Raw genomic sequence first — 16,343 nt, forward strand, 5'->3', positions numbered from 1 at the left:
TGAAGTTATTTGTGGCACTTGGAAGTACTCAGAAGTCCTCAAGGAAGAATAGACATAGCTGGGGTAAGTGACAGATGTTGGCAATATCATAAGGCTTGGAATGTAGCTTCGTGGTAAAGTGTTTGCCTAGCATGCAGTTCCTGGGTACCACCTAAGCAAAATGAATAAAATTTAAAAATTGAAGCTGAAGGGTATCAATGTTCAACAAGTAGTGATGTACCCACTACCTACCTGACGATTGTAACTGTGACCCCTCTATATATCATCCCTGCGATAATATAACATTTAGAACCAGGAGCCCCAGAGCCGCGAAGTCCAAGTTGTTAGGACAACGCCCCTCCCAAGTGCGCCGGCCTGGAACTACAAGTCCCATAACCGCTCGCGGCATCCCAACCCTGGTGTGGAGGCGGGGCGGGGCGGGCGTGGAGCCGGCTTTTCCTCTTTCCTGCCTGGTGATTGGCCCATTGCTCACACTGGTGGCCAATAGGTGCGCTCGGGGAGATCGGCGAGGCCAATATGGCTACCTGTACCTGGTGACGACTGAAGAAGCTGAATTTGAGTCTCATGGAGAAGCCTCGGAGCCTTGAGGTCAGAGGAAAAGGGTTTACAGCACTGGGAAAGGGAACCCCAGAATCTCATAGGGGCGGCGACCCTCTCGTGGGTCTGTGAGCGACGCCTGAGGGTGGACGCTGGGAGGATTGGCACGCCGAGGAAGAGCCGGGGGAGGAGCGGCCTCCCGGGCCTGGGGCGGGGAGCTGGCTCTCCCCGCGAAGCCCCGGGCGCCCTTGGTCGTCCAGTCTCTGGGTCGCGGTCCTCAAGGTGTGAAGCGCAGGGAATGGAAGTTTCTCGGCGTGCGCCGTCCCCTCCCGTGCCCTCCGCGCAGCCCTGCCTCGCTGGGCGTGGGACCCCGCCGGAAGTGCCCGCCACGCGGAAGTGGAGGAGGCGCGCCCAGTCACAGCCCTCCCGCACCTGACACCCTCTTTTCTCGTTCTACCCCCTCCGAAATCATTTGGCTTTTGGACGCCTCAAAGCTGTTTTTTCTTTTTCTTTTTTAGCATAGGTGTATGTGTAGTTGCAAATCTAAATTAGACTATAAAAGCTCGAAAACTACAGTGGTGATAATAAAGTGGAAAATAAGGGAGTAGCTTACACTTTCAGAGCTATTGTTTGCAGACCACGTATTTTTTTCTATATTTATGGAACAGTCCTTAGAAACTGAAGGAAGCAATGGTACTATTTTGCACCGAAATCATAGTTGATAAGTGGACACAAATCAGGAAAATTCTATTTTATAAGCCATGCTTTTTAAGACAACGTTAATTACCAACATTTATTATCCACATGTTCAAGTTACTGTTCCAAACACTTGTATCATCGTTTCTTCCTCAAATCCTATTAAGTATTGTTTTATGGAAACTGAGGCACTGGTTTACTGCAGGTCACACAGCTAATAAACCCTACAGATAGTGTTACTTTTCGACTACAAGGTAGCTTTTTTTGTTTTTGTTGTTTTGTGGTTGGTCGTGGGGCTTGCACTCAGGGCCAGGGTGTTGACCGTGAGCATTTTCGGCTTAATGCTAGTACTCTACCACTGAGCCACAGCAACACTTCCGATTTTCTAGTGGTTAATTGGAATTAAGACTCTCGTGGTCTTGCCTGCCCCAGGTGGCTTTGACCCACCATCCTCAGATCTTAACCTCCTTGACTAGCTAGCTACACCGGTAATCATACAGATGTGAGCTACCGGTGCCCAGCCACAATGTAGATTTATTTGTAGTATTACATTTACAGCTCACATCATGTGAGCTAACTGTTATGGATGAGAAAATTGAGGACCACTGACGTTTAATGACTTGAGTAAGAACCCATAATTAATTAGAATCAAACTGAATTTAAAGCCTGAAGCACATTCAGCCATACCATATTTGTTTGTCATGTGACTCCACATCCTCATTGGAACAGTCTGGGTATTTTTTTTTTTTGTCAGTTGTGAAGCTTGAACTCAGGACCTGGGCTCTGTCCTTGAGCCTCTCTGTGCTCAAGGAGGCTAGCACTCTACTACTTGAGCCACAGCACTGCTTCCAGTTTTTTTTGTTTATGTGTTATTTAGGAATCTAACCCTGGGCCACAGCACCACTTCTGGTTTTTTTCTATGTGTGTGATACCAAGGTTTCAAACCCTGGTCTTTGTGCATGCTAGGCAATCACTCTATCACTAGACCATGCTCCCATCCTCTTAAATTATTATTATTATTATTGTCATTATTATTATTTTTCCGGACTGGGGCTTGAACTCATGGCCTGAGCACTGTCCTTGGACTTCATCAAGGCTAGAGCTCTACCACTTGAGCCACAGAACTGTTTCTGGCTTTTTCTATGTATGTGGTACGTAGGAATCAAACCTGGGTCTTGGTGCATGCTAACAAGCACTCTACCACTAGGCCAAACTCCTGGCCTCCCCTTAAATTATTGTTTTATTTATTTATTTATTTATTTATTTATTTGCCAATCCTGGGTTTGAGCTCACGGCCTGAGCACTGTCCTTGGATTTTCTCAAGGCTAGAGCTCTACACTTGAGCCTAAGCACCACTTCTGGCTTTTTTCTATTTATGTGGAACGGAGGAATTGAACTCAGGTCTTCGTGCATGCTAGGCAAGCACTCAACCACTAGGCCAAACTCACAGCCCCCCTTAAATTATTTTTGAGTTGACATTTTGCTATGCATATGTTGATCAGAGAATGAGTTTTTCACACATCTTCTATCTAGAAAGTCTCTAGGATCATTTTCACATTATTATATAAACTTTTGGTCCGTGACTGAGGTTTTTTTGGACTTTACAGTGGTGTGACAGCAATATGCATTTAGTAGAAACTGTAATTTGTATTTTGTATTTTGTTTTGCTTCAAAGCTAACACTATTGAACCCCTTTTGTAGTGCTAGGCCATGGTAGCATACAGCACTCTCCAGTCAAGCTGTGCTCTTCTGTGTGCACTGTTGCTAAGCTAAAATGCTTGCTAGGTTAAGTGCCAACATATAATACCTTTAGCGTGGATTGATTTTTTTTTTTTTTTTTTGCCAGTCCTGGGCTTGGGCTCAGGGCCTGAGCACTGTCCTTGGACTTTCTCAAGGCTAGAGCTCTACCACTTGAGCCTCAGCACCACTTCCGGCTTTTTTCTACGTATGTGGTACCGAGGAATTGAACCCAGGTCTTCATGCATGCTAGGCAAGCACTTTAACCACTAGGCCAAACTCTCGGCCTAGCGTGGATTGATTTATCAGACATAACTCTTTTGAAAGTCATGGGTTTTTAAATTAATTCATAATAAAATGTCACTTCTAAATCTACAGAGGAGCTTTGCCATGTATTTTCTGTCTGATGTTATTTTAAGTTAAATTGGAGAAAGGTATGAACAGAAGAAATTATTCTAGTGTTTGCAAAAAGCGTTATGTAGAGCTGGGCATCAGTGACTTGCACCTGTAATTCTAGCTACTCAGGAGGCTCAGATCTGAGGATCTGGGTTTGAAGCTAACCAGGGCAAGAAAGTCTGTAAGACTTGTTTCTCCAATTATGTACCAAAAAAAAGCTGAAAGTAGAGCTGTGGCTCAAGTGGTAGAGCATTCTTCTTGAACAGAAATAGCTCAGGGATAGAGCTCAGGCCCTGAGTTCAACCCCAATACCCACCCCTCACCCTTCCCCCAAAGAAAGCTATTTGTTTTGTTTTTTGTTTGTTTGTTTGTTTTTTCTTTGTCAGTTCTGGGGCTTGAACTCAGGGCCTGAGCACTGTCCTTGGTCTTTCTCAAGGCTAGAGCTCTATCATTTGAGCCACAGCTCCACTTCCAGACTTTTCTATGTATGTGGTACTAAGGAATCAAACCGGGGTCTTCCTGCATGCTAGGCTAGCACTGTACCACTAGGCTAAACTCCTGGCTCCAAAGAGGGCTATTTTGAAGGTGCTACAAAAGTTTTGAAATGATGAAAGAAGCAGGAAGGGAATTGATAATAGACCTCCAAATTCTTTCTTTGCTTTTCTTTTTGCCAGTTCTGGGGACTGAACTCAGGGCCTACACACTGTTCCCGAGCTTCTTCTGCTCAGTGTCGGCACTCTACCACTGGAGCAACAGTGCTACCTTAGCTTTTTCTCTGTATGTAGTACTGAGGAGTCAATGCAAAGGCTTTATGCATGCTAGGCTAGCACTCTAGACTACGGCCCTGAAAATGCTTTCTTCACACACAAAGGGCAATTCTGATTCCTTGTCCCTGGTCTGTCATCCACTAGGAGCCGCCATCTTTGGCACCAATGGAGGAAGAAGAGGAAGATGATGACTTGGAGCTGTTTGGAGGCTATGATAGTTTCCGGGGTTATAATAGCAGTGTGGGCAGTGAAAGCAGCTCCTACCTGGAGGAGTCAAGTGAAGCAGAAAATGAAGATCGAGAAGCGGGAGAGTTGCCCACCTCCCCATTACATCTGCTTAGCCCGACCAATACTCGCTCCTTGGATGGCAGTGGTTCTGAGCCAGGTACCTTCCTAGTGTCCTTTGAATTTGGAGTTGAGATGATAGAGGAAGAGGGGGTTGAACGCAGGCCGGGTAGACAGTTTTCCAGGTTTAAAAAGTGAACCTTATGTCTAAGGACTTGGCCACAGGATTCTTCTGCAGCAATTTTGTTTCATACTGTGGTTTCATTCATTCCTTTATAAACCTAATATTTCTTCAGATAATTTTAGATACATGGTTCTCTGCTTGAGTAAGCTATGGATTTTTTGTTGTTGTTGTTGTTTTTGCCAGTCCTAGGCCTTGAACTCAGGGCCTGAGCACTGTCCTTGGGATTTCTCAAGGCCAGAGCTCTACAATAAGCCACAGTACCATTTCTAGCTTTTTTTCTTTCCCCAATCCTGGGGTTTTGAACTCAGGGCCTAAGCACTGTCCTTGGGCTTTTTCCTCAAGGTAGCACCCTGCCACTTGAGCCACAGCACCGTTTCTGGCTTTTTCTATATATGTGGTACTGAGGAATCGAACTCAGGTCTTAGTGCCTGCTAGGCAAGCACTCTGCCAATAGGCCAAACTCCTGGCCCCATTTTCAGTTTTTGGTTTTTTTTATGTATGTGGTACCGAGTGATTGAACCCAGGTCTTCATGCATGCTAGGCGTGTACTCTACCACTAGGCCAAACTCCCGGCCTAAGCAAGCTATGGAGTTTTAAGTCTAGATGTGAAAAAGATAGGGAACTAAGTATTACGGATATTTCTCTAGAAAGGACAAGAAATAGCTTGTGGGTTGGAGGGTCTCTAGCATACGGAAAGAGGCAGACTAAAGGTAATTTTCTTGGGCAGCTAAATATTCTTTTCTTTCCCACTCATCTGGGCTTCTTCCTTTCTTTCCTGTTCATCTTCTCCCTTTTGTTCAATGCTCTTCAGATCTTAGAACTTTAGATCTATAAGAAACCTAAGAGGGGCCGGGGGTTTTGCATAGTAGTAGTGCTTGCCTAGCATGCACAAAGACCTGCCGGGTTTCATTCCTTGGTACCATATACATAGGGAAAAGAAAAGAAAGAAATCTAAGAGGCCAGCTCATCCAGAGATTCTCTATCCTTACTAAGCAGAATCTTCTGGGGGAACTTTGAACAATTCACAGATACTAGTGACCTACCACAGATTTTTTTTTTGCCAGTCCTGGTGCTTGAACTTAGGGCCTAGGAGCTGTCCTTGGGCTTTCTTAAGGCTAGAGCTCTACCACTTGAGCCACAGCACCACTTCTGACTTGAGGTCAGGCCCTGAGACTGGCAAAAAAAAAAAAGAATTTGAGCCGGGCATGATGGCTCAAGCCTGTAATCCTAGTTACTCAGGAGGCTGAGATCTGAGGATCAAAGTTCAAAGCCAGCCCAGGCACAAAAGAATCTGAGACTCTTATCTCCAATTATCCTTTAGAAAATGGGAAATGGGGCTTGGCTCAAGGGTAGGGCGGTGTCCTTGAGCTGAAGAGCTCAGGGACAATGCCCAGACCGAGTTCAAGACCCATGACCCACAAAAAATAAAATCTTTTGACTAACTCTAATGTCTATAGAATATGCCCTGAGTTCTGAAGGGCCCGTGGTTTTGCTTGATTTGAGGTGACCAAATGGGGAGTCATGTACTAAGTTCTCTTTCCCAGCTGTGTGTGAGATGTGTGGCATCGTGGGCACCAGGGAAGCCTTCTTCTCCAAGACCAAGAGGTTCTGCAGTGTCTCCTGTTCCAGGAGCTACTCTTCCAACTCCAAGAAAGCCAGTATCTTGGCTAGATTACAGGTAAGAGGAAACATCATCCTGGGAGGTCCCGGCTGTTTATTTGGGAGCTGACCAACTGAGGCCCACTAATGTAAACTTCTCCATATTTAATTGCTCTCAAACTTACAGAGAAATCCAATCCTGGAATTAGGCGCATCCTCCAAATTCTTTTATTTCCCCCCCCTCTATATATATTACATATATATATATATATATATATAATTTTTTTAAGGGGGGAGGTTAATCGTGGGGCTTGAACTCAGGGCCTAGGCTTTGACCCTGAGCTCTTTTTGCTCATGGTTAGTGCTCTAGCACTTTGAGCCACAGCTCTCCTTCCTGTTTTCTGCTGGTTAATTGGCAATCTATTCGCATTGACTTTCCTGCCCAGCTTGCTTTGAGCCATTCGTGATCCTCGGATCTCAGCTTCTTACGCAGTGCAGAGGTGTGAGCCACTAGTGCCCAGTTTGTTGAAACCATTTATGCAACTACTTAAAAAAGCGTTAGATGCCCGGAATCCTAGCTACTCAGAAGGCTGACATCTAAGGATCATGGTCTCAAGCCAGCCTTGATAGTAGACCATGAGACTGTAAGTGGTACAATGCTAGCCTTAAGCAAAAAAACTTAAGGAAAGGGCCTAAGCCCCATAACCAGCAAACAAACAAAAGCCCCAGCACTCATGCACATACAAACACACACAAAAAAAACTGGGCTTAATGTACACTTAAGTAACTGGACCATGGCCAGGGTATCAGCTTTAGTCCAACCACAGGCTGTACTCATCTTTTCCTTCTAGGGAAAGCCACCCACCAAGAAAGCCAAAGTCCTGCACAAGGCTGCCTGGTCTGCCAAAATTGGAGCCTTCCTCCACTCTCAAGGGACAGGACAGCTAGCAGATGGGACACCAACAGGACAAGATGGTAAGGATAGATGATAGAAAGTGCTGGGAATGACAGTTTGAAGCCAGCCCAGGCAGAAAAGTCCTCATGAGAGTTGTTTGTTTGTTTTTGCCATTCCTGAGGCTTGAACTCAGAGCTTTGGGCTTTCTCAAAGCTAGTGCTCTACCACCTGAGCCTGAGCCACAGCACTATTTCTGGCTTTTTCTGTGTATGTCGTACCAAGGAATCAAACCCAGGGTTTTGTGCATTCTAGGCAAGCACTGTACCCCTAGACCACACTCTCCTGAAGTAGTGCAGTGCCTCAGGTGGTAGAGTGCTAGCCTTGAGCACAAAGAGGCTCAGGGACAGAACCCAAGCCCTGAGTTCAAGTCCTAGGGCTGATAAAAAAAAGTGCTGATGTGGATTTTCCTTCCTGACCTTACAGAAAAAATCTCAAAATCCCTTAAACTACCAGGCCCCCTACTCTGGATGATTCACAAAGGAAGAATTTCCTGTTTTATTTCTCTGTTGCTATTCTTGTGGTTTCTCTTTCCCTGGCCGGAGGAGACCCAGAAGCTATGGAAGGATGGGTGACAAAGGAAGGAAAGGAAGTTTCATCTCTCTCTCTTTCTCTCTCCCCCTCGCACATCCCCTCTCTCCCTCTCTCCCTATCTCTCTCTCCCTCCCTGTCCTTCCCTGTCCCTCCTTCCCCTTCCCTCCCCTTCTAGCCCCCTCCCTTTGTCCTTGCACCGCCTCTCCCCCCCTCCCCACCCCCCATGGCCCCATGGGTTGTAGGGCTTGAACTCTGGGCCAGGGCACTGTCCCTGAGCTCTTCAGCTCAAGGCTATAGCCTTGCACCTTGAATCTCAGCCCCACTTCCCATTTTCCCATTTTTCTAGTGGTTAATTAGAGATTTCACAGTCTTTAGTGCCTGGACTGGCTTTGAACGTGGTTCACAGATTTCAGACTCCTGAGTAGTTAGGATTACAGGCGAGAGCCATAGTGAGCTACAAGCTGCTGCTACTGCGGCTTCGGGGTTTTTTTTGTTGTTTTTTTCCCTGAGCTCTTCAGCTCAAGGCTACCGCCCTACCCTTGAACCAAGCCCCACTTCCCGTTTTCTAGAGGTTAATTGGAGATAAGAGTCTTAAGTCTTTTTGTGCCTGGGTTGGCTCTGAACCTTGATCCTCAGATCTCTTGGCTTTCCTTTTTTCTTCTTCTTCTTCTTTTTTTTTTTGCCATCCTGGGCTTGATTTCTAGGCCTGAGCACTGTCCTTGGGCTTTTATCAAGGCCAGTGCTCTACCACTTGAGCCACAGCACCACTTCTAGCTTTTTCTATGTATGTGGTACCATGGAATTGAACCTGGGTCTTTATGCATGCTAGGCAAGCACTCTACCTCTAGGCCAAACATTTTTTGTACTGAGAATTGAACCCAGGACATTGTACTTGCAAGGCAAGCTATTTAGCTACAGCCTGAATCACAGCCTGAGCACTGTCCTTGACTTTCTCCAGGCTAGAGCACCACTTCCAGCTTTTTCTATGTGTGTGGTACTGAGGAATCAAATCCGGGTCTTTGCGCATGCTAGGCAAACACTCTACTACTAGGCCAAATTCCCGACCCCGTAGCAGTGTTTTGAATAAAGTAAATATAGGCCCTAAGCAACAACTGTTCTGTTGGTTTGAGTTCCTGATGAAATTGCTCTGCAAAGCAGTGGAGGCCTAAGTGTGTGTGTCCAGTGAGAGGTGGGGAGGTCTGAGAAATTTTAAGTCCTGAGCCCTTTGAATTTTCATTTCTTTGGTTGCTGGGGAAGGGAGGAGAAAAGTTTCCCTGTGAGTGCTGAGTGTGGTGGCCTTGATTTAGTCCTTGCTGTCCTGTTGGCTACCTACCAGACAGGTATGGCGGTGTGTAAGGCTCTGGAAAGGGAGGTACTTCCGCCACCCCCACAGGGTTCTGCAGCTTCCAGTCTTCTTTCTGCTTTGTAGCTCTGGTGTTGGGGTTTGACTGGGGGAAGTTCCTGAAGGACCACAGTTACAAGGCTGCACCAGTCAGCTGCTTTAAACACGTGAGTATCTTTTTTTTTTTGGCTAGTCCTAGGGCTTGAACTCAGGACTGGGCACTGTCCTTGGGCTTTCTGTAGGTTAGAGCTCTACTACTTAAGTCAAAGCACCACTTCTGGTTTTTTCTATGTATGTGGTACTGAGAAATCAAACCTGGTCTTTGTGCATGGTAGGCAAGCACTCTACCACTGAGACCAAAATTCTGGCCTCATTTTTGTTTTGTTTTGTTTTTTAGAGATAAGAGTCTCACCAACATTTCTGATTAGACTCTTTGGACTGTGGTCTTCAGATGTCAGCCTTCTGAGTAGCTGTGATTACAGGCATGAGCCACCAGTACCTGGCTTGCTTCTTTTTTCTTCTTGGGTGCTAGCCATTGAATCTTTGCAAATGTGGTGTTTGTGTACTGGCTTGGGCCCCTGCGCAGGGCACAGTGTAGAGAACTGGAATCACTTCTGCAGGAGGCTCTCTACTAGCTTTCCCAGCAGTACCGGGCCAGGCCCTGCTGGGATGGGCATTATGCCTAGAGTCCTGTTTTTCAATCAAATTTCCTGAAGCCTGAGAAGTTCCAGAGGCCTGTAGATTATGAGGGAGTAGGAATGAGGGAATGCTTGTGTATATACCAGTACCAAGACTTGAACTCAGAGCCTCAATGAACTTACTCTAGTTTTCTTTGAGTTACTAAAGGCACTTGCCTTTGGGGTTAGGAGCCTCTTTTTTTTTGGAGGGGGGGATTCCTGGGCACTGTCCTTGATATTTCTCAAAGCCAGCACTTTACCACTTGAGCCACAATATCCTTTGGGCTTTTTCTCTGTATGGGGTACCGAAGAATTAAACCCAGGGCTTCATGCATGCTAGGCAAGCACTCTATCACTAGGCCATAGTCCCAGCCCAGGAGCCTCTGTTCTAAATCTGAATTTTCTATAAATCTCAGCATTTTGATTGTCGAGAAGTTAGATTGTAATCTCATGACACACAGGATTCCCAAGCTCTGTTAGACTGTCCTGTGTTCTTGGGCCTCATGACACTTTCCAAGGACTGGGTAAATCAATTTTGAGGCTACCTTAATTAGACCAGGACTAAAAATAAAAGCAGAAAAAATTTTCCCAAAGGAGCATCAAAGTCCCCTTGACCAAAAAATGAGGAGAAGACTATGAGAAGGTAGCTGGGAGCGGCCAGTGCCACCCCAGGGGAGACAAGGGGGTGCCAGCAGTAGCATGTGGCTGCCAGCTTTGTAAATTAAGGCGGTAGTGCTAGCCAAGATGGGTGCTGAGAGTAATGTCGAGCACGGCATGAGCACTAGAAAATGGTGCTGTTGCACAAATGAGAGGTTAAGAATTTACCAAATTGTACTCAAGACGATGAAGGTAGAAGTTGACTCTGGATTTCCGCCCATCATCCTGCCTGCCTCCATCTTGCATTGCAGGCTCAGCTTTTCACAGTGGACACACGGGATTCATGTCTAGTGCCAAGTGTGTCCTTCTGTGAAAAGTGCAGGTAGGGAGCTGTGGCGATGGCTCCCTCTGCCCTTCCGTGCTCTTGTTGCCTCGCAGGTTCCGCTCTATGAGCAGTGGGAGGATGTGGTGAAGGGGATGAAGGTGGAGGTGCTCAACAGTGATGCTGTGCTCCCCAGTCGGGTGTACTGGATCGCCTCTGTCATCCAGACAGCAGGTGGGTGCCCCCCAAAAAACCAGGGCCACTTCTAGACAGTAGGTAGTGTCATAGTAAGTAATGGGATTCTTAAAGGAGAGCCCTACCCCTGGGACTTGGTGTCCCTCTTCTTGGCATCGTCTTACAGTAGAGGGGCCCACAGAGGCAGGCAAGTTGGAAATCTGTTTTGGGTGGCTGGGGGGTTGGATGGCTGGATTTTATGCTGGTACTAAGATTCGAATCAAGGCCTTGAGCTCTCACTTAGTTTGTCTGTTCATGGTGCATTCTCTATCATTGAGCCATCCCTTCAGTTCTTTTTTATTGGTCAGTCATGGGGTTGAACTCAAGACCTAGGCATTCTTGCATTCTGAACTTCTTCCCTGAAGGTTAGTGCTATACTACTTTGAGCAGCAGTGCCACTTCCAATATTCTAGTGGTTAATTGGAGATAAGAGTTGGAAAGGCTGGAAGTTTGGCCTAGTGGTAGAGTGGTGGCTTAGGATGCACTAAAACCTGGGTTTAATTTTTCAGTGCCACATACATAGAAAAGGCCAGAAGTGGTGCTGTGGCTCAAGTAGTAGAGCGCTAGCCTTTAGAAAGCCCAAGGACAGTGCTCAGGTCATGCGTTCAAGCCCCAGGACTAGCGAAAAAATGTCTAACAGACTTTCCTGTCCAGGCTGGCGAGCTTCAAAATTTGATCTTCAGATTTTAGTATTTCCTGATTCTGTAGGATGACAGATGTGAGCCACTGGCTCTGAGTTCTATTTTATTTTTCCCCCTCAGGCTTGAACTCAGAGCTTGGGCACCTAAATTTTTTTTGCTCAGGGCTAGTGTTCTACCACTTGAATCATTTCCTTACATTTTACCTTCCTGGTTGGGCTGGCATTGAACCATGATCCTCAGATCTCAACTTCTTGCACCTAGGTTAGTCTCCCTACCCCCCCCCTTTTTTTTTCTTTTTTTTTGGCCAGTCCTGGGTCTTGATCTCTAGGCCTGAGCACTGTCACTGAGCTTCTTTTGCTTAAGGCGTGTATACTACCACTTCCAGCTTTTTCTGTTTATGTGATCCTGAGGACTCAAACCCAGGGCTTCATGAATGCTAGGCAAGCCCTCTACCACTAAAACACATTTCCAGCCCATCAGTTCCCTACTTTTGATGGTCTCTTAGGCCAGGTGCTCTGGGAGCTGAGATCTGAGCATCATATTTCAAAACCAGTCTGGGCACCAAAGTCTGTGAGACTCTTATCTCCAATTAAACACCAATAGCTGCAAATGGAGTTTTGGCTCAAGTAGTACAGTGCTAGCCTTGAGTGTAAAATTTCAGGGACAGTGCCCAGGCCCTCAGTTCAAGCCCCAGGACAGGAACCAAAAGGAAAAGTCTCTTGGATTTGTCTGCCTGGGCTGGCTTCCTGTCCTAATCCTCAGGTCTGTCTCTTGAGCAGCTAGAATTATAAGCACAGGATACTGACATCTGGCTGGAAACTCCAGTTTTTTTTTGTTGTTTTTTTTTGTTTTTTTTTTGTTTTTTTAGGTTTATTATAGGTGTGCTCCATAGACTAGAAAATGAATCTTATGGGCCTGGAATGTAGCCTAGTGATAGAGTGCTCGCCTAGCATGAAGTCCTGTGTTTGATTCCTTGGTACTATATACACAGAAAAAGCCAGAAGTGGCACTGTGGCTCAAGTGGCAGGGTGCTAGCCTTGAGCAAAAAAGTGTCTCAGGCCCTGAGTTCAAGCTTCAGGACTGGCAAAAAAAAAAAAAAGAAGACGAAAATGAATCTCACTACTGTGCCATAATACTTTCCAGATAATAGCTGTTTGGTTGAGTATAAGTGAGATCACATTTGCTTGGCAGGAATTTTCAGAATAGGAAGGAGAGCAGGGCTATCAAAGCGGGAAGGCCTGGACTATAGCCCTTCCCGTTCCACCTGCCTTCAAGGCACCCTTGTCCTTCCTGTCAGGGTATCGCGTGCTGCTCCGCTATGAAGGCTTTGAAAACGACGCCAGCCATGACTTTTGGTGCAACCTGGGCACTGTGGATGTGCACCCCATTGGCTGGTGCGCCATCAACAGCAAGATCCTGGTGCCTCCGCGCAGTGAGTTGGGAAGTCTCCTTGCCCTGGGTCCTATAGGTCCCTTGGTGTAGGGATGGAGCCTTTTGTCTTCAACCAGATAGATTAGAACCTGCTTGCCCCCTTCTCCTTCCCCTCCTAATTCTAGAGGCCCTGGGAATACTCATGTTATGGAACCGGTTTGATAAGATGAAGCCACTGCTAACCTTAAATGGCAGAAGCAGCCGCGTGGTGGCTCACGCCTGTAATCCTAGCTACTCAGGGGGCTGAGATCTGAGGATCAAGGTTCAAAGCCAGCCATGGCACTAAAGGACCTGAGACTCTTATCTCCAATTAACCTCTAGAAAACAGGAAGTGGGGCTTGGCTCAAGGGTAGGGTGGTAGCCTTGAGCTGAAAAGCTCAGGGACAGTGCCCAGACCAAGTTCAATTCCTATGACCCACAAAAAAAAAAAAAAAAAAAAAAAAATGGCAGAAGTAAATGCCTCCAGCCCCTCTTTGGATCTCTGTGACAGTCTGTGTAACCAAGATTCTGTGTATGTCTCCCTAGCCATTCATGCCAAGTTCACTGACTGGAAAGGCTACCTCATGAAACGCTTGGTGGGCTCCAGGACACTTCCTGTGGACTTCCATATCAAGGTTTGATAGGAGCCCTTGGGGGCCCCTAGCTGATCCTCTCTCCTCCCCCACCCCCTGCCTTTTTTTTTTTTTTTTCCAGTTGCAGGGCTTGAACTCAGGGCCTAGATGTTCTTTCCCAAAGTTAGCACTCTATCACATTGAGCCATAGCACCATTTCTGGTTATCTGGTGGTTAATTGCAGGTAAGAGTCTCAATAGACTTTCCTGCCTGGGCTAGCTTTGAACTGTGATCCCCAGATCTCAGCCTCCTGAAGAGCTAGGTTTATAGGCATCCACCACCTCTACCTGGCTCTTTCCAGTATTTTTTCTAAGCCCTCTTGATTTGAGGATCTTTAGTAATTCCATGTTTGTGCGTGGTAGAGCCCCACGCTGACTCAGGGTAGGGCCACCAACCTCTCTGCTCAGATGTGGAGCTGTATGTAATGTTTTTCCACGTTATTTCCTTGGTTTTTTGTGTATGTAGCACTGGGTTTATACTTAGGCCCTCACTGCCAACTAGGTCTGAAGTTCTACCACTTGGAACCACACTTCCAGCCCTGGTTTTTGCTGGTTATTTTGGAGCTGGATTCTAAGAAGCTGGAAATGGAGCCATGGCTCTAATGGTAGCTTTCCAGCCATGAGTGAAAAACCTAAGGGACAGTGCCCTGGCCCTGAATTCAAGATTAGTATTGGTATGTGTGTGTGCACACATGTGTGCGTGCACACACATACAAAATAGAAAATAGAAGACTGGATGCTGGTAGCTCACTCCTGGAATTCTAGGAGCTTAGTAGGCTATGATCTGAGGATTATAGTTTGAAGCCAGCCTGGGCAGACAGAACTGTAAGAGTCATCTCTAATTAACCAGCAAAAAAACCAGAATAGGAAGTGTGCCTCAGGTGGTAGAGCAATAGTCTTGAACAAAAAAGCCAAGTGAACTGGGCATTGGTCACACATGTAACCCTTGCTACTCAAGAGGTGGTAATCTGAAGATCTCTGTTCAAAGCTAGCCTGAGCAGGAAAGCTTATGAGGCTTTTGTCTCTGATCATCTAACCCCACCAAAAAGAAAAACCCAGTCGTGGAGCTGTGGCTTAAGTGACAGAACACTATCCTTGAGCAAAATCTCTGACAGTACTCATGTCCTGAGTTCAAGCCCCATCCTGGCACAAATAAATAAATAAGAGCATGAAGCCCTGATTTTAAGTCCCAGTACCAGTACATGCACCTTAAATAGAACAAAAAAAATACCAAATTTATTATGAAGTGAGTTCTAGCTCCTTAATCAATGTCACCCTTCCCCCTTCCTTCATTCTCCCCCTCCCATCCCCTACCCTCAGGTTATGTAAGCTTTTTTTTTTTTTTTTTTTTTGCCAGTCCTGGGCTTGAGCTCAGGGCCTGAGCACTGTCCTTGGGATTTCTCAAGGCTAGAGCTCTACCAGTTGAGCCTCAGCGCGCCACTTCCAGCTTTTTTCTATGTATGTGGTACCGAGGAATCGAACCCAGGTCTTGGTGTGTGCTAGACAGGCACTCTACCACTAAGCCAACTCCCGGCCCCTGTGAGCTTATTTTTACATAATTTATATTGGATATATTTACTGAATTTGCTTACTCTTTGCCCACTACAAAATTAAAAAGTTATTATTATTTTTTTTTTTTTGGTTTTGTTTTGCCAGTCCCAGGATTGAGCTCAGGGCCTGAACACTCTCCTTGAGTTTTCTCAAGGTTAGCGCTCTACCACTAGAGCCACAGCAGCAATTCCTGCTTTTTCTAAGTATGTGTTACAGAGGAATCAAACCCAGGTCTTTGCACATGCTAGGCAAGCGCTTTACCACTAGCCAAACTCCCAGTCCTGTTGTTTGCTTTCTTCTGTGCCAGTCCTGGGGCTTAAACTCAGGGACTGTGCACTGTCCCTGAGCTTTTATTCTTTTTCTTTTTCTTTTTTTGTGGGATATGCGACTTAAAACTCTGGGCCTGGGCGCTGTCCCTGAGCTCTTCAGCTCAAGGCTACCGCCCTACCCCTGAGCTGCTCCCATGTTCTTTAGTGTTCTTTACTGCTCGGAATGGCTTTGAACTGCAGTCCTCGGATCTCAGCCTCCTGAGTAGTTAGGATTACAGTGGTGAGCCATGCCCGACCTTGAGATTTTTTTCTTAAGTCTAGCACCCTACCTACCACTTCAGCCACAGCTCCACTTTCCAGCTTTAATTGAGGGTGAGAATCTCACAAGACTTTCTTGCCCAGGTTAGCTTCAGACTCAGATCCTCAGGTCTCAGGCTTCTGAGTAACTAGGATTACAGATATGAGCAGTGATGCCCAGCTAACAATTTTATTGATTTAAAAAAACTAAGGTAAGTGGAATAACAGATGAGGCCCCACTGTGCGGCCTCCCTGTCGCCAGGCCGTTGGGTTCTCACTTGCAATCCTAGCTACTCAGGAGGCTGGGATCTGAGGTTATGGTTCAAAGACAGCCCAAGTAGAAAAGTCTATGAGCCTCTTACCTCTGGTTAACAACCAGAAAGCCGAAAGTGGTACTGTGACTCAAAGTGGTAGAGCACTAGCCTTGAGCTAAAGAGCTCAGGAACAGTGCCCAGGCCCCCAGTTCAAGCCCAACTGACCAAAATAAATATAAAGGTCTGGGGGTTTGGGGGTTTTTTTTGAGGGGGGGGAGGAGAGGGGCAGTCCTGGGGCTTCACCTCAAGGCTTAGGGACTGTCTCTGAGCTGGTTTTGCTCAAGTCTAGCACACTACCATTTGAGCTACAGCGCCAATTTGGTTTTCTAGCCTTTTCTGTTTATGTGGTACTGAGGAATCAAACCCAGTGC

The 16,343-nt window shown here is 46.4% G+C and overlaps 1 protein-coding gene across 1 annotated transcript in view; it reads left to right on the forward strand.

Annotated features, from left to right (window-relative positions):
• Window positions 1–16,343, forward strand: part of L3mbtl2 (L3MBTL histone methyl-lysine binding protein 2) — a 24,542-nt gene continuing 8,199 nt past the window's right edge. The window contains exons 1-9 of the mRNA XM_090328796.1: window positions 1–63; window positions 488–588; window positions 4,278–4,518; window positions 6,147–6,280; window positions 7,053–7,176; window positions 9,117–9,196; window positions 10,742–10,859; window positions 12,798–12,932; window positions 13,457–13,545. Coding sequence (XP_090184922.1) covers window positions 565–588; window positions 4,278–4,518; window positions 6,147–6,280; window positions 7,053–7,176; window positions 9,117–9,196; window positions 10,742–10,859; window positions 12,798–12,932; window positions 13,457–13,545 — 945 coding nt within the window. The 5' untranslated portion in view covers window positions 1–63; window positions 488–564. The remainder of the gene's footprint in view (window positions 64–487; window positions 589–4,277; window positions 4,519–6,146; window positions 6,281–7,052; window positions 7,177–9,116; window positions 9,197–10,741; window positions 10,860–12,797; window positions 12,933–13,456; window positions 13,546–16,343) is intronic.

The sequence above is a fragment of the Megascapheus bottae genome, chromosome 2, assembly GCF_031878675.1.
Source record: "Megascapheus bottae isolate mThoBot1 chromosome 2, mThoBot2.hap1, whole genome shotgun sequence".
NCBI lineage: Eukaryota > Metazoa > Chordata > Mammalia > Rodentia > Geomyidae > Megascapheus > Megascapheus bottae.